Genomic DNA, 18,351 nt, shown 5'->3' on the forward strand with positions numbered 1-18,351 from the left:
TGTACAATTTCTACCAATGATGGGCCAAAATTCCTCTCGCTGACACCAACAATGGGGCATTGTTTTTTTTCCCCCCCAATGACGTCGGCAACTCTTCTACTTGAAATGGCCACAGTCCGGCCCCCCTAAAGTTAGGAAAGTAAACTGGCCTTTTGTTTGGACACACCTGCTTTATATAGATCTTTATATCATTAGAGGGGTCACCAGAAGGAGGAAGAAGGTCCTGATTCCTCTATATAGATCTTTATATTACTAGAGGGATCACCAGCAGGAAATAGTAGGTCCCGATTCCTCTATTAAAGATCTTTAGTTATCACTAGAGAATTCACCATCAGGAGAAAGGAGGTCCTGATTCCTCTATACAGATTTTTCTATCACTAAAGGTGTCACCAGCAGGAGTAAGGAGGGCCCGATTCCTCTAAATAGATCTTTATGTAGAGTGGTCCCCAATAGAAGGTTCAGGGAGTTCAGAGGGTGGGGATAGCTGAGATGAAGAACGTGGAGATATGACCTCAGACTGTCACAGGGAACTTCAGGACTAACCTAAGGCAATATTATTATACAGAAGGAGTAGTTGATAAAGGAGTGGAGCTTCAGCAGAAGTAGGGAGTGATCAGGCAATACAGTCAGTCAATAAACGTGCAGTTTCAGTCCACATCTATTGATTGCAATAAAAGTACACACCCCTGATCTGAAAAAAGAAGCCATTTGATGATAAATCATTAACCAGCCAAGGACACAGAAACCAACACTTGGACATATTAACCCTTCTGTGGTCGGATCAGAGTGATCAGAAAAGTTTTGGCGAATGTTGCCCTTACGGCAGTGGGGAGGCTCATGGTTGAGCTGGGCAAGGTGGTGGGGGCTCTCTACATAGGACCAGTCACCCCAGAAGACACCTCATTATGGAGGTTCTCTGGGCATGGGTGCCTGGCTGGGAAGTTCCTGCTGTCAGCAGGACAGGCTTCCCCTCCTGTTGGAGGACCCTGCTGTCAGCAGGACAGGCTTCCCCTCCTGTTGGAGGACCCTGCTGTCAGCAGGACAGGCTTCCCCTCCTGTTGGAGGACCCTGCTGTCAGCAGGACAGGCTTCCCCTCCTGTTGGAGGACCCTGCTGTCAGCAGGACAGGCTTCCCCTCCTGTTGGAGGACCCTGCTGTCAGCAGGACAGGCTTCTCCTCCTGTTGGAGGACCCTGCTGTCAGCAGGACAGGCTTCCCCTCCTGTTGGAGGACCCTGCTGTCAGCAGGACAGGCTTCCCCTCCTGTTGAAGGACCCTGCTGTCAGCAGGACAGGCTTCCTCTCCTGTTGGAGGACCCTGCTGTCAGCAGGACAGGCTTCCTCTCCTGTTGGAGGACCCTGCTTTCAGGAGGACAGGCTTCCTCTCCTGTTGGAGGACAGGCTTCCTCTCCTGTTGGAGGATCCTGCTGTCAGCAGGACAGGTTTCCTCTCTTGTTGGAGGATCCTGCTGTCAGAACAGGTTTCCTCTCTTGTTGGGGGGTCCCCTGTGTCAGGACTGGTTTGCTCTCATTTGGGGGTCATAGAGGTCAGATCCCAGGGTCGGGTCTATGAAAAATGTCATCTGTTTCACACAGATGGGAAAGACACAAAAAAACTCTCCAATCCTGTGCAGACCCCTTCTATATACACCGATCAGCCATAACTTTATAACCTCTGACAGGTAAAATTAACAATGATTATCTCATTACAATGGCATCTGAAGGTGGGTGATATATATTAGGCATTAAGTGAACATGTCCCTGAATTGATTTGTTGAAAGCAGAAAAAGTGGGCAAGAATAAGGATTTGACTGACTTTGACCAGGGCCACATTGTAAACGGCTAGATGACTGGGTCAGAGCAACCCCAAAACTGCAGCTCTTGTGGGATGTTCCTGGTCTGCAGTGGTCAGGACAGACCAAAAGTGGTCCAGGGAAGGAAAACCAGCGACTGGGTCATGGGCAACCAAGATCCATTGATGCACGTGGGGAGTGAAGGCTGGTCTGTGTAGAAGAGCTACTGGAGCTTAAATTGCTGAAAAAAAGTTCATGCTGGTTCTAATAGAAAGGTGTCTGAACACACAGGATATTGCAATTTGTTGTGTATGGGGCTACGCAGACCGGTCAGGGTGCCCATGCTGACCCATGTCCACAGCCAAAGGTGCCTACAATGTGCATGTGAGCATCAGAACTGAACCACAGAGCAATGGAAGAAGGTGGCCTGGTATGATGAATTCAAGAATGGTTTGAGGAACACAAACAAGTTCTAGGTGTTGACTTGGCCTCCAAATTCTCCAGATCTCAATTCAGTTGAGCATCTGTGGGATGTGCTGGAAAAAACAAGTCTGATCCACGGAGGCCCCACCACAAAACTTACAGGTGTTACTAAACCCAGGACCCTGCATTCACTATATCTGGTCTCCCACAGAACATGGAAATGCAATTATTTTAGTAAATATAAACTGCTAAATACCTTTTCTCCCCAGCAGTATATAGCAGTCTTGTGACTTCTATCAGTGTCTGGTTAAAGCTTGTAGGAGGAGTTTTCATTCATGCATGACCCCTGAGCCTCTGTCTGGACAGTGCAGATTGGCCCTGTGCTGATCACATGCACTCTCCAAAGGAAAAAAACAAAACAACTCTCTAGCAATGCACATCAAACTGAGCATGTGAAGAGTGCCCCCACGGCTCTGTACTATCAGGAGATGGTTTGGGGACTGTGGAAGAAGGGAAGGATAAGAGAAGACAGGATCAGATTTTTTACACAATGCAGAGGATTTACCCCTTAGGTTCCACAGGGAGTATAACAAGCATGCTTTATTGTATATACAGACTGATTTTACTGTAACACTTTAAAGTGGTTGTAAACCCTTCATATATCCAGTGAAGGGACTATCCTCAGGTGGTACTCAGAGATAAAACACATCCTCCTACATAAGTTGTGCCTGTTTATCTGCAGTGTTCAATTTATAAAGCTTGTCTGAGGTGTGAGAAAAAAAAAAAAAAAGTGGGCGCTGAAGTTACACTCTGCAGAGCTCAGTGAGGAGAGCTGATTGGAGGGAAGGGACACATCCTCCTCCACACAGCACACAGGAACAGAGCTGAGGCTGTCAATCAGCTGGAGGTCCCTCCCCTGTCACCATCTTTCTCTTGGTGTCCGGAAAACTTGTCAGAAGTGATTCATGCTGATCACAGAGGAAGGAAGCAGCAGACAGAAATGATACTTAGGGCCCTGTCACACAGGCTTTCCGCTCAGGTCTGCCTGTCAGTTTTTTCAGGTGAACCAGATTGGATGCTCCATTCGGCCCTATGGAGCGGTGGATGAAATCGGTGAAACGTCCGCTGACATCCGGCAATATCCGATCCTGTCTGTGAAATCCAGACGGATGGAAACCCAATTTTCCATCAGTCTGGAGAATCAAATCGGATAAAAAAGGGACAGACGGTCAGTTTTCATCCGATCTGCCCATAGAGGACAGCTGGACTCTGACAGTGTGACAATCTCTGCACTGTGATCAGAGACAGACCTGTCATCCGCCTGCTCAGCGGGGGATCAGCGGAGCGATAGCTGCTAAGGAAAGAAAAGTCCATACACAGACAAGCCCGTGTGAAATGACACTTGGTGCTCTGGACTGAGACAAGTACACACTATAGAGGGATATGCTTTGTTCAGATTTCCTGTCTGAGCTTTACAACCACTTTAAAGAATCTGCTACAGACGGCACCTCAGCGTACCTTCAGAGGTCTAGGAGGCCTTGCCTGGAGGGGTTTATGTCAGTGGTCAGAGTTATGGCTGTTCGATCCGTTTCATACTTATATTCATACACAGCAAGAAAGAGGGATAATTATTGGGGTGCATAGTCCTGAATGGGGTGACATGGAGGAGTAGTCACATGGGGGGGGGGGGGGTAAAGTGTGAGGTAGGTGTGTGTTAGGGGTGGGGGGTGGGGTAGGAAATGGGGGACATATATTGGGTTGACATGGAGAAGTAGTCACATAGGTGTGTGTTGGAAAGGGGGAGGGGAAAGGAATTGGGGAACATATATTGGGGTCACATGGGGGGGGTAAAGTGTGAGGTAGGTGTGTTTTGGGGGGGGGGGGAATAGGAAATGGAGACATATCGGGGTCACATGGAGGGGGGGGTGTGAAGTAGGTGTGTGTTGGGGGAGATAGGAAACGGGGGACATACATTGGGGTCACATTGGGGGGGGGGGGGTAAAGTGTGAGGTAGGTGTGTGTTGGGGGGGGGGAAGGGAATGGGAGACATATCGGGGTCACATGGAGGGGGTAGTGTGAGGAAGGTGTGTGTTGGAAGGGGGGGTAGGAAATGGGGGGGCATATATTGGGGTGAAGGTGACAACCTGCTGAAGTTGGGGTGCTGGGATGACAGAGGGGTGAGGAGTCCCATGAAGTGTGTGAGAAGGGAAATATGGGGGGGGGGTCACAGACATGGTGGAGAATGAGGTGACACACCCGGAGGTGAAGTTAGGGGGACATAGAATGGGGTGACACACCTGGAGGTGGGGTGAAGTTGGGGGACATATAATGGGGTCACACACCCTGAGGTGAAGTTAGGGGGACATAAAATGGGGTGACACACCCTGAGGTGGGGGGTGAAGTTGGAGGACATATAATGAGGTGACACACCCGGAGGTGGGGGGTGAAGTTGGGGGACATAGAATGAGGTGACACACCCGGGAGGTGGGGGGTGAAGTTGGGGGACATAGAATGGGGGGGGACACACCCGGAGGTGGGGGGTGAAGTTGGGGGGGACATAGAATGAGGTGACACACCCGGAGGTGGGGTGAAGTTGGGGAACATATAATGGGGTCACACACCCTGAGGTGAAGTTAGGGGGACATAAAATGGGGTGACACACCCTGAGGTGGGGGGTGAAGTTGGAGGACGTATAATGAGGTGACACACCCGGAGGTGGGGGGTGAAGTTGGGGGACATAGAATGAGGTGACACACCCGGAGGTGGGGGGTGAAGTTGGGGGACATAGAATGAGGTGACACACCCTGAGGTGGGGGTAAAGTTAGGGGGACATATAATGAGGTGACACACCCGGAGGTGGGGGTGAAGTTGGGGGGACATATAATGAGGTGACACACCCGGAGGTGGGGGTGAAGTTGGGGGACATATAATGAGGTGACACACCCGGAGGTGGGGGTGAAGTTAGGGGGACATATAATGAGGTGACACACCTGGAGGTGGGGGGTAAAGTTAGGGGGACATATAATGAGGTGACACCCGGAGGTGGGGGGGTAAAGTTAGGGGGACATACAATGAGGTGACACACCCTGAGGTGGGGGGGTGAAGTTAGGGGGACATATAATGAGGTGACACCCGGAGGTGGGGGGTGAAGTTGGGGGACACATAATGAGGTGACACCCGGAGGTGGGGATGAAGTTAGGGGGACACATAATGAGGTGACACACCTGGAGGTGGGGGGTAAAGTTAGGGGGACACATAATGAGGTGACACACCCTGAGGTGGGGGGTGAAGTTAGGGGGACACATAATGAGGTGACACCCGGAGGTGGGGGGGTGAAGTTGGGGATACATAATGAGGTGACACCCGGAGGTGGGGGGGTGAAGTTGGGGGACACATAATGAGGTGACACCCGGAGGTGGGGGGGTGAAGTTGGGGGACACATAATGAGGTGACACCCGGAGGTGGGGGGTGAAGTTGGGGGACACATAATGAGGTGACACCCGGAGGTGGGGGGGTGAAGTTGGGGGACACATAATGAGGTGACACCCGGAGGTGGGGGGTGAAGTTGGGGGACACATAATGAGGTGACACCCGGAGGTGGGGGGGTGAAGTTGGGGGACACATAATGAGGTGACACCCGGAGGTGGGGGGGGGGGGTGAAGTTGGGGGACACATAATGAGGTGACACCCGGAGGTGGGGGGGTGAAGTTGGGGGACACATAATGAGGTGACACCCGGAGGTGGGGGGGTGAAGTTGGGGGACACATAATGAGGTGACACCCGGAGGTGGGGGGGTGAAGTTGGGGGACACATAATGAGGTGACACCCGGAGGTGGGGGGGGTGAAGTTGGGGGACACATAATGAGGTGACACCCGGAGGTGGGGGGGTGAAGTTGGGGGACACATAATGAGGTGACACCCGGAGGTGGGGTGTACATACCTCAGCCTTGTCCTGGTCCCCTCCGGCCTCGCTCCCCCGGATCCCCCCCAGGTAGAGGACGGTCAGGCTCCAGACCAGCAGGACTCCCCCACCCCCTCCGCTGGCCGCCATTCTCCGGCGTCTCTCCCTTTTGTTTTCCTCTCTCCGATTGTCAGTCGGTTCCCTCGGCCCCGCCCACTCCGCGCCAGGGAGCGTCTGCCAACCTCCGACTCCGGACCGAGGTGAACAGGACCATCCACCACCCCGGACACCAGCGCCTCCCTCCTTTCCCATGGGGTTACAACCCCCCAGGGGCCCGACCCCCGACTCCCACCATTAGGAGAGCCCACCCGCCACCGCCCACACTGTGACTAGAGCCCTTCTCTGTTCTGCCTAGTGCAGACCCCCCACACAGAGAAAGAGTTACTGGCAGCATGTCAATGCCACGCCCACATCTGTTCTGATTGGCTATCCTGGGTAGAGTATCTGCAGTGTGTATAGGTTGCCATCTGCTGGACAATCCGAGCTATACACCTCAAATCACTGCCTGATCCCTGGGGGACCTAGAGACCAGCGATCCCAGAGAGACCGCATAGATGTCCAATCTGCATCTGATACCAGGAGGCTTCCTGGACGAGCGATCCTGGAGGGTCCCATAGACGAGAGATCCGCGTCCGATCCCCGGAGGGTCCCATAGACGAGAGATCCGCGTCCAATCCCCAAAGGGTCCCATAGATGAGAGATCCATATCCGATCCCGGAGGGTCCCATAGACGAGAGATCCATATCCGATCCCGGAGGGTCCCATAGACGAGAGATCCGTATCCGGTCCCCTGAGTGTCCCATAGACGAGAGATCCACGTCCGATCCCCGGAGGGTCCCATAGATGAGAGATCCGTATCCGGTCCCTGAGGGTCCGACGAGAGATCCGCGTCCGATCCCCAGAGGGTCCCAAAGACGAGATCCACATCCAATCCCAGGAGAGGTCCCATAGACGAGAGATCCGCATCTGATCCCGGAGGGTCCCATAGACGAGAGAGCCGTGTCCGATCCCGGAGGGTCCCATAGACGAGAGAGCTGCGTCCGAGCCCCGGAGGGTCCCATAGATGAGAGATGCATGCCTGATCCTGGGGTGTTACCATGGACAAGCAATCCACATCCATGGTCAATCCCTGGGGGGGGGGGTCCCATGGACAAGCGATCCACGCACAATTCCAGGAAGCCCACTAGACAAGCGACAGCGTCCGATCCCAGGAGAGGTCCCATAGATGAGAGATCCGTGGTCGATCCCGGGGGGGGGGGGGGGTCCCATGGACAAGCGATCCACAAACAATTCCAAGAAGCCCACTAGACGTGTGACAGCGCCCGAACTCAGAAGAGGTCCCATAGACGAGAGATCTGCGCCCGATCCCAGGGGGCCTCCAACAAGTGATCTGCACCCTATTCCAAGATTGGATCCCATTAGATCGACAATCGGCATCTGTTTCTGGATAGGGACCCCTTAGACAACAGATCTACGTCCAATCCTGGGTGTCCCTGTAAAGGAGCAAGCCATGCCCAGGGGGGCCCCTATAGACAAGCTATCCATGTCCAATCCCAGCATGTCCCCATTGACCGATTATACACATCTGATCCTGGGAAGGAGCCTCATAGATGAGAGATCTGTGTCCAATCATGAAATGGGAAGATTCATGTCCAGTCCTGGGAAGGGGGCCCCATAGATCAGCAATCCATGTTTGATCCTGAGAGAGGGCCCCACAGACTAGAGATCTGTGTCCGATCCTGGGAGAGGTGCCCCACAGACAACCAATGTCCAATCCTGAGAGGGGCCCCACAGACAAGCGATCTGCGTCTGATCCCAGGGGGTCCCATGGACAAGCAATCCGCATCCGATCCCAGGAAGCCCCCTAGACGAGCAACAGTGCACGATCCCAGAAGGGGTCCCATAGACGAGGGATCAATGTCTGATCTTGGGTGGAGGTGGGGGTCCTATGGACAAGCGATCCACATCCGATCCCAGGAAGCCCCTTAGATGGGCAACAGTGCCTAATCCCAGGAGTCCCATAGAAAATCAATCTACACCCCATTCCAGGGGGCCTCAGTTGAGCGATCTGCATCTAATCCCAACATGTCCCATAAGATCGACAATTGGCATTTGTTTCTGGATAGGGACCCCTTAGACAACAGATCTACGTCCAAACCTGGGTGTCCCTGTAAGGTAGCGATCCACACCCAGGGGGGCCCTATAGATGAGCGATCCATGTCCAATCTCAGCATGTCCCAATAGACCAATGGTTCTCAACTCCTGTCCTCAGGACCCACCAACAGGCCAGATTTTTAGTATTACCTTGGGAAGATGCAGACTAGAATACTGCAATCCATGTTGTGAGGGAAGAAAAAAAGTCTGGACAGCCGCACACCAGGAGAATATAATCCAACAAAATGTATTTATTGTAAAATCAGGAACAAATCATGTACAAAGCACCATGGATAGAATGTACAGATAATCATCTAACGCGTTTCACGCTCTGCGGAGCGCTTACTCATAGAATACTGCAATCACTGAGCAGCAAATGATATCACCTGTGATGTATTTCAGTTATCCTGCGAACCTGGCCTGTTAGTGGGTCCTGAGGACCGGAGTTGAGAACCACTGTGTTAGTGGGTCCTGAGGATAGGAGTTGAGAACCGCTGCAATAGACCAATTATACACATCTGATCCTGGGAAGGAGCCTCCTAGATAAGAGATCTGTGTCCAATCCCAAAGTATCCTCATGAAATGGGAAGATTCGTGTCCAGTCCAGGGGGGCCCATAGACAATCGATCTGCGTTTGATCCTGAGAGAGGGCCCCATAGACGAGCAATCCGTGACCGATCCCAGGAGGGAGCCCCATAGACGAGCAATCAACCACACATCCCAGGAGGGGGCCAATAGACTGGCATTGCATTTCTGATCCTGGGAGGAGGCCACATAGCTGAGCAATTCACGTCAGATCCTGGTAGGGGGCCCCATAGACAAGCGATCTGCATCCCAACCTGGGAGGGGACCCCATAAACAAGTGATCCATGTCCAAACCTAGGAGGTAGCCCCATAAACAATAAGACCATAACGGATCCTGGAGGGGGAGCCCCATAGAGGAACAACCTGCATCCAATCCTGCAAGGGGGCGCCCTAGACCAACAATCTGCATCCACTCCCAGAATGTCCCCAAAAGATGGGAGATCCACGTCTGATCCTGGGGACCCACATAGACAAGTAATTCACGTCTGTTCCCTTCTGCCAGGTGGCCCGTCCCAACACAAAAGGGCAAATTGTACAGGGGGCAATTAGAGATTCCAGACATACTACAGGAGATGGTCAGAGACAGAGGACGTTCGTTACACAAGAGTGGCAAAGATCATGGTCATTGCTCTCTTCTGGGACACAGACAATAAGGTCAGAGTGCAGTCACTCACCTCTGACTCACAGTAAAGCTGATAAAAGTTCTGTTTTCCCCGTGACAAAAACAGCCTGACACTGCTGAGCTCTCCTGAAAATGCTGCTTGCTTAGTGGCTGTTCCCACTTTCCATATTTAAAAGTAGAATTCTAGGCAACACTTTTTTTTTTTTTTTTTTTTTTATGATTTTGGAATGAGGATTATGACTCATACTTTTTTTTGCCATCTGTTTCCCACTGGGGAGATTTACATTCACTTCCTGTCCCATAGCCAAAACAGGATGTGATAACTCCCTGCAAATGAAGGGAGTCCCTTGGGCCCGCCCCCAGGTCACCAAAACTAGTGTCCCCATTGGAAGATTTCCCCTCCATTTCTTTTCTGGGAGCAGCTCAAAATGTGGTATTTTTTTTTAACCTTTATTAATAATGGTAAACAGGAGAAATAGAAAGGATGAACTTCCTCAACAGGGACACAGACGGTAATAGAACCTGACAGGTGTTCTAATACCGCTCCACTCGATCCAAAATAAAAGTTTTGCCTTTAGTTGTCCTTTAAGTCTGTGACTGGGAAGAAGCATACAGTCCAGGAATGTCAGGGTGAGTCCTGATCTGCATACCGGTTCCAGCTCAGACACAGCAAACACGGAAGCCAGGTATCAGCGTGAGGTTGGGCTCACATATGTGCGAATTGGATGCAGTAAAAAATAAATCACATCCAATTCACCTGACAGGCGAGTGGAGCAGATTGGAAACAGGCTCTGTGCGTTTTTGGGTCCAGTTCAGGTGCAAATTCAGGCAAAAAATTCGGACCTGAACCGGAGGAACAGAATGCACCGGACCCCAGGCACGAACCCACACCTATGTGAACCCGGCCTGAAAGCCAGGTACTCCGCATTTTTAGAAGGTAAGCCATGGCTGCTTTCCTCCAGGGCGGGTATCATGGTACAGACTGCATGCCCCATGCCCTTTCCGGGAAGGAACCGACCCAGAACTGCAGCATCAGAAGCAGCCAGGCTCTGCACCGCACCTTGAGAACAGGTAGCAAAGCTCCCCACCCTGACACCCTCATATACCAGAGAAGAGAACACTGGATGATTGTTATATTTGTCATGAAGTTTCAGGTTAGGGTTCTTGTTTTTTTTTTTTTCAAATAGAAATGAAAAGAAAAAAAAAACAAAAAAAAACCAAGAACTAGGATGTAAGTGACATGCTTACTGGATCAGGACAGACGTGTGAGCCCATTAAGGTATGGTTCATGTCTGATGGCAGTAGACCCCTCCCACAAGATGTCTGCCTGCAGCGTGTGACCGATACCCTTCAATGTCCATATCAGGCCATGTATAGGCGGTGTAGGATAAGCTCCGATATCAGATCCCACTAACTGGCTAGATAATGAGTCTATTGATGGCTCCCATCGTCTGGAGAGTGTGGTGGCAGCTGCAGCCGAGCCCTGCCATCAGAGGAGACCGGATATCCAACACATAATCCATCCAAGACAGCTGCTGAAATCCAAATGTCTGTTTAGGAGGAGCCAGCTGATGGCCAGCTCTGCTGCCCAGGCGAGGTGATTGTAGCTCATTGTTTAGCAGCAAAGGGGGTGAGCCCACTCATTGCTCTTTAGGATACGGAATCTCCTTCAGAGCCATGGGGGGGGGGGGGGGGGGGGGGCTGTTCATACATTGCTCTGCAGTTTACAGAATCTATTCTAGGGGCACAAGAGTCAGCAGCTCATTGTTCTGAAGGTTACTAAATGTCCCCCCCAGGGGCACAAGGGGGTTCATTGCACTGCAGTTTATGAAATGCCCTCCAAGGATACAGGAGTGGTCCACTCATTGCTCTGCACACTGTGCAGGGAGATTAACTCATCCTACATCACCCAGAGAACATTTTCATTGTAAAAAGTGTAGCTTCATCAGGAATAAATCTGTTCATTTCACATTGCAGAGTCCCGATACCCTAAAATCTGTCCCCCAGCACAGGCAGGATGTAAAGGACAGGGATGGGGGAAATACCACTGCAGACATGTTTTGAAGAGGTCAGTTCTAATCCTTCCTTTACAAATGTGGTGTCACACACACCTAGGACAAACATGCACAGGTGGTTGTGCTCATAAGTTTACATACCCTGGCAGCATTTATGATTTCTTGGCCATTTTTCAAAGAATATGAATGATAAACACACTTTTTTCACTCACAGTTGGCGTTTGGCTGAAGCCATTTATTAAGCAATCAACTGTGTTTACCCCTTTTTAAAATATTAATGGCAACAGAAACTACCCAAATGACCCTGATCAAAAGTTTACATACCCCCGTTCTTAATACCGTGTATTGCCCCCTTTAATATCAAAGGCAGCTTGAAGTCCTTTGTGGTATTTGTGGCTCTTTATCTTCTCAGATGGTAAAGCTGCCCATTCCTCTTGGCAAAAAGCCTCCAGTTGCTGTAAATTCTTGGGCTATCTTGCATGAACTGCATGTTTGATATCTCCCCAGAGTGGCTCAATGATATTGAGGTCAGGAGACTGAGATGGCCACTCCAGAACCTTCACTTTATTCTGCTGCAGCCAATGACAGGTAGACTTGGCCTTGTGTTTTGGATCATTGTCATGTTGGAATGTCCAAGTACATCCCATACGCAGCTTCCTAGCTGATGAATGCAAATGTTCCTCTAGTATTTTTTGATAACATACTGCATTCAACTTGTCAACAGTTTTAACCAAATTTACTGTGCCTTTGTAGCTCACATCAGCGATCCACCTCCGTACCTTTCATCATAGGCCTTGTTGACTCCTCTCCAAATGTAGAGTTTATGGTTGTGGCCAAAAAGCTCAATTTGGGTCTCATCACTCCAAATGACTTTGTGCCAGAAGGTTTGAGGTTTGTGTCTGTGCTGTTTGGCGTATTGTAAGTGGAATACTTTGTGGCATTTGCATAGCAATGCATTTCTTCTGGCAACTCGACCATGCCGCCCATCTTTCTTCAAGTGCCTCCTTATTGTGCATCTTGAAACAGCCACACCACATGTTTTCAGAGTCCTGTATTGCACCTGAAGATATTTGTGGGTTTTTCTTTGCAACCCAAACAAATTTTCCTGGCAGTTGTGGCTGAAATTTTAGTTTGTCTACCTGACCGTGGTTTGGTTTCAAAAGAACCCCTCATTTTCCACTTGATTAGAATTTGAACACTGCTGATTGGCATTCTTGGATATCTTTTTATAGCCAATTTCCTGTTTTATGCAGTTCAACTGTCTTTTCCCGCAGATCCTTGGACAATTATTTTGCTTTTCCCATGACTCAGAATCCAGAAACTTCAGTGCAGCACTGGATTAAAGATGCGTCCAGAAACTCATTGACTATATCTATATACACACACCCCAATTACAAGCAAACAGATCACAGGTGAGGATGGTTACCTTTAATAGCCATTCAAACCCCTTTGTGTCAACTTGTGTGCATGTCATCAGGCCAAAATCACCAGGGTATGTAAACTTTTGATCAGGGTCATTTGGGTAGGTTGTTGCCATTATGATTTATAAAGAGTAAACACAGCTGATAATAAATGGCTTCAGCCAAACACTAACCATGAGTGAAAGAAATGTTTGTTATTCATATTCTCAGTAAAATGGCCAAGAAATCAAATTTTGCCAGGGAATGTAAATTAATGAGCACAACTGTATAATCTAGCAGACCACTTCACTGGCTGCACAATTGGTCCTAATTACAGACTCATCAAGATGTGAAGGAATGGTTAGCCCCAGCAGGCCCGGGCACTGGCCGTTCCTATAAGGAGACCTGAAAAACATAACCCACTCTCAAGACTGGAGCCTCACTGTCAGACCACACTATCCTGGAGAGGCCTCACCCACCCTAGAGACATGGTTGGTCTAATGACTAGTGCACAAGATCCAGTGTCACCTCATGGCCAGGAGCAGCATCATTATAAAAAAAACAAACAAAAAAAAAAAAAAAACCACACAACATTCAATCTAGATAGACATATTGCAGCCGGTATGCATTTAGAACAGCCTCTCTCAACCTTTTTAACATGGAGGAACCCCTGCTAAATTATTGTATTTACAGCCCACAGTACATTAGTGTGATGGTCAGTGTGAAGAACGTGCCATACTTTACTGGCCATCGAGAAGATTGTTCCCTTACAGATTGCTAAAAAGATCAATGGTGTCAGTTGTTACACATCTGAAAAAGCAGAAATTGGTTATTGCTCTAAAGGAACTCCTAGCAACTTCTGGAGGCACCCTAGTTGAGAAACCCTGATCTAGAAGCACCAACATCCCAAATTATTACATACAATTTAAAAACAGATAGTGGGACTTTCAAGGTACCAAAAATCAAACATATTAAACACAGCAATTCAGATAAAATTCATGAGTTTATTACATGGGGAGATGAGAAAAAAAAAAAAGCCAGCCACATTTGACTTAAAGCGGAGTTCCACCCTAAAGTGAAACTTCCGCTCATCGGATTTCCACCCCCCCTCCGGTGCCACAATAGGCACCTTTCAGGAGGGAGGGGGGGGGGGTGCCGATACCTGTCTAATACAGGTATCTGCAGCCACTTCCGGGCTTAGACAGCCGCAGAATATCTGCAAATGCCCGCCCCCCCCCCCCCCCCCCCCCCGTTTTGTTCTGGGAAACACAGTTCCCAAAACACAACCGGGAACAGTGCAGAGGTGCAGCGCGACTCGCGCATGCGCAGTAGGGAACAGGGCAGTGAAGCCACAGCGCTTCACTTCCCGATTCCCTGACCGAGGATGGCGACGGGGGCAGCCGAGCGATTGATCGACTTCCAACATCGCTGGACCCTGGGACAGGCAAGTGTCCATTTATTTAAAGTCAGCAGCTGCAGTATTTGTAGCTGCTGGCTTTTAATTTTTTTTTTTTTAAGGTGGAGCTCCTCTTCAAGTTGCACTTTTGCATACTAGATCACCAAAATACCTCCTGGCTCAAAGCCTACACCCTAACTTGTCAAACTTTAGATTCCTGAAGAAGCGCACATCTAGTTTAACAATCTCCACTGTAATCCTGACATAGCAGACTGCTAACTCATCTGTTTGCTGGAAGTGGAGCGCTAGTCCAAAATCCCCTCTGCACACCTGAAGACATGCACCCCTGAATTTACCTCTGTACTCATGAAGGGCACAGCTGGTCTAAGTCTCTGTACTCATGAAGTGGACTGCTGGTCTAAATCACCTTCATATTGAAGTGCACTGCTCAGCAGCTCAGAAGGTTGTTAGACCAGCAGCGCACTTCAGGAGTCAACCTCCTCTGCACTCTCAAAGGATCGCGGGCCTTATTTCTCTCTACACCTGACGTTAACCACTGGTCTAAACATCTGTGACTGTTGGTGGACTGCTAGTCCAACAACCTCTGTATGCCTCAAGTGGACTATTAGTCCAACAACCTCCTCTGTACCCAGATAGTGAACTGCTGGCCCAGCAACGTCCTGAAGCAGACGGCGTGTCCTAAAGCTCCTATGTGCAGTTGAATACAGTTATCTAAAACATCTAGATTAGAGATTTCCTTCAAAAGATGAGGATTATTTCTTTAAATACATCTATGATGTAAAGTATAATGCAGTGGGCTTTGAGCAAGTAGATTTTTTGCACTTAGGGATTCAGTACACCAAAAAAAAAACAAAAAAAAAAAACACCACAATCAAAAACAATAAATATAGTTTTATGTGTAATAGACGGATGAATATTATCTTAATTAATGCGTCAATACGTCCGTTTTTGATACCTTTAAAGTCCCACTAACAATTTAAAGGGCATCTTATTAAAAAGGGACCTTAGACAGGAGATGGCGGGCACGGCACTGCTCTCCCCCCGTGTCACATACACAACAGAAGAAAGAGGACAGATGGCCGGTGCTGCAGCTGAAGACTTTAATGTGCAACTACAGAATCCATACATACAAGTGAGAAGTGAAAGCCTACAAAATACAACACGGGACCAATACATTTACAAAACATCCAAAAATCTTACAAAACGGCCTCGTATTGGTCCAGGGATCTGTGTGTGTGTGTCTCTTTTATACAAAGTGACGAGAGGGGCCGATCATGGCTCCTCCTCCTTCCGCTGAAATCAAACTAAAAGCCTCAAAATGTACAAGTCTCAGAAAATAGTGTTCAGGTCTCTTTACAAGCAGAAAACGGCTCTACACATCTCACCACGACCAGCAACGCGGGAGAAGCAACTAGGTTTGTAAACAAAAACAGAGCAGCAGGAAGTTAAGGGGGGGCACCTTTAAATACAGTTTATGCCCCAGCTGGTGCCCCCCACCCAACCAGACCACCCCTCGAGTTCATACACTGCCAAAGAATGCACCGATTTTCCACCCCTGGGCTCATTTTATGGCGACCTCCCCTCCCCCACTCAGTCTCACTCCACTGAAAAGACAAAGCCAAGACTAAAAGCTTTTGCTGTGTTTTTTTTTTTAAGTTGCATTTCAGAAGAACGATATTTACAATAGATCAAGAAAAAAATATTATATATATTCACACTTTTGTTTGGCCAAAAGTCAATTTTTGGGGCAAAAGGAAAAAAATATCCAAAATGTCAGCGCTCATCTCATCCCCTCTGAACCAGGAAGATATGTCAGACAATGCCGGGCAGAACGATCGGGGGTCACCGGAGGGGTGACAATGCTGGGCGGAGATTAATCGAACTCTTCACATTGCAGATACCGCTCCGGCCATCTTGTGTGGCCAGCACTACTCAGTTCATGAGGGCAATGTGGGCACCTAGCTGGCACCGGAACCTTCCATCACCTGCTGAGCTTGCTTCTGTCCCATACAGCACTGGGCCACCGACTGGAACAACCTGCAAAAAAAAAACAAAACAAGGTGGTTACTGCCTGTGCCCCATCCCGCCAGCAGGGAGTTGCAGCCTGCAACTCGCTCACGGCTACTGCCACCTGCGCCACCATCCAGTAACAGCAACTGCTTCCACACAGCAAGGTAAACTTACTTCTCAATCTCCGGAGCGCAGTGCACAAATTCGTGATTCCAGAATTTGAAAGCAGGATTTTTGATCAGCTCAATAAAGGTGATGAGAAGACCCCACGGATGTGGTCTGTTCACAATCAGTCGCTCCAACAGGACCCTACATGTCAGAAAACAGTTCTTAACAGACAAGTCCCACAGCATGGTACAGGATATATACACACACCAAGTTACTTAAAAAGGACCCGTCACCAAATTATATATCTCTACATACTGTACATATCACCCCTTCCCCAGCAATATCATCTAACAGTTCTATATCAAATCTCACCGAGTGATCTGCTCTTGGATGGCCTCAGTGTTGGCCTCAGCAAAGAGGTACAGCATGGTGCAGCTAAAGTAGTGCGTGTGGCTGTTGGGGTACCGCAGCTGGTTGGCAATGGCATTCAGGAAAAGGTAGCGCCCTGCACGGGAGAAAACATGTCAAGTATTACCACTTAAGGATGTATGTATGTATGTAGCAACCCTCATGTACAGGTATGCGATTTCGTGCAGTGGGTCCTGGGGTGTTTGTCGCCGGCGACCCGATCGGACACAGCGGATCCGGTGGCCTCAATGGCCGGGGATCGTTTACAGGAGAGGCAGAACAGAGGTCTGCCTATCTAAACAAGGTAGAACACCTTTCTGCCAAGCATAAACTTGGCTCTGTCTTTCTCCAGCCACAGCATTCCCCCCACAGTTAGAAGGTACTCGCTGGCGCACACTTAACCCTTTGATCGCTAGTGTCATTAGTATACTTACAGTGCATATTATTTAGCACTGATCACTGTTGGTGTCACTGGTCCCCAAAAAGCATCAAAATAAAGTCAGTTAGGTGTCCAATTTGTCTGCTGCAAGGCAGCAGTCCTGCTAAAAATTGCTCATCTCTGCCATGACTAGTTAAAAAAAAAAAAAAAAAATCCATAAAAAATACAGCAGAGGTGATCAAATACCACCAAGAGAAACTTCGATTTGTGAAAAAAAACAAACACATCAATTTTATTTGTGTACAACGTCGCACAACCGCACAATTGTCAGTTAAAGTAATGCAGTGTCGTATCGCAAAAGTGGACTGGTCATGAGGGGGGGGGGGGGGGGGGGTAAATCTTCCGGGGCTGAAGTGGTTAAGTAACATGCTCACCATCTTGACGGGAGAAACGTTGTGAAGATAGATTACCTTCAGTGTCCAGGTCCACCGCCAGGTTCTGGAAGATGTCCATGTGGGCAGAGTGGGTGATGGTGCTCATGGATGGCGTGCTGCCTTTGTTGTGGATGTGTGCAATGGCCTGCGTGCCAACATAAAGGACCAACGCATTGATGAGCTGAATGCTGTAGCGGTTTCCAGGATCGTTAGATACCTGCAGAGGGAATGGAACAATACACTTAAAAACAATGGTAACCACCCCCCTTGCTTCATAATATCCACCCATAATGCCAGTCACTCCAAATATCCACACTCATTTCTAACCCTGCACACACATCCACCTCCAATCCCATATCTCCCCATTTTCAGTCCCTCCCAAATATCAGTTGTTTCCATTCCTGTTCCTCCAAATACTCATTCCCATCCCTCAAATATCCACCCCCTTATATTCCCTGTCCCTCCACACATACAGTTGTGTTTAAAAAAAAAAAAAAAAAAAAAAAAGGAGATACAGCTCAATCTTTATAATGTCTTTTATTTCCATACATGCAAATGCATTGGGAACACTGCACAAGCTATGGCAAATCAAAACATGAGTAGCTCTTAGGAGGTGGAAGACAGCGCTGGACTGACTTGCTCGGATG

At 49.0% G+C, this 18,351-nt stretch overlaps 2 protein-coding genes across 6 annotated transcripts in view; both read right to left on the bottom strand.

Annotated features, from left to right (window-relative positions):
* Positions 1 to 6,622, bottom strand: part of MMP15 (matrix metallopeptidase 15) — a gene marked incomplete in the record, with an annotated part of 11,063 nt that extends 4,441 nt beyond the window's left edge. Inside the window, 1 exon segment of the mRNA XM_073605628.1 lies at positions 6,152 to 6,622. Coding sequence (XP_073461729.1) covers positions 6,152 to 6,424 — 273 coding nt within the window.
* Positions 6,623 to 14,444: 7,822 nt separating this feature from the next.
* Positions 14,445 to 18,351, bottom strand: part of CNOT1 (CCR4-NOT transcription complex subunit 1) — a 73,775-nt gene continuing 69,868 nt past the window's right edge. For all 5 annotated transcript variants that reach the window (XM_073605633.1, XM_073605636.1, XM_073605635.1 and 2 more), the window contains 4 exons: positions 17,741 to 17,921; positions 16,856 to 16,988; positions 16,550 to 16,684; positions 14,445 to 16,402 (listed from right to left, as the gene is read on the bottom strand). In XM_073605633.1, coding sequence (XP_073461734.1) covers positions 16,324 to 16,402; positions 16,550 to 16,684; positions 16,856 to 16,988; positions 17,741 to 17,921 — 528 coding nt within the window. In that variant the 3' untranslated portion in view covers positions 14,445 to 16,323. The remainder of the gene's footprint in view (positions 16,403 to 16,549; positions 16,685 to 16,855; positions 16,989 to 17,740; positions 17,922 to 18,351) is intronic.

This window comes from Aquarana catesbeiana, linkage group LG11, assembly GCF_042186555.1.
Source record: "Aquarana catesbeiana isolate 2022-GZ linkage group LG11, ASM4218655v1, whole genome shotgun sequence".
Taxonomy (NCBI): Eukaryota; Metazoa; Chordata; class Amphibia; order Anura; family Ranidae; genus Aquarana; species Aquarana catesbeiana.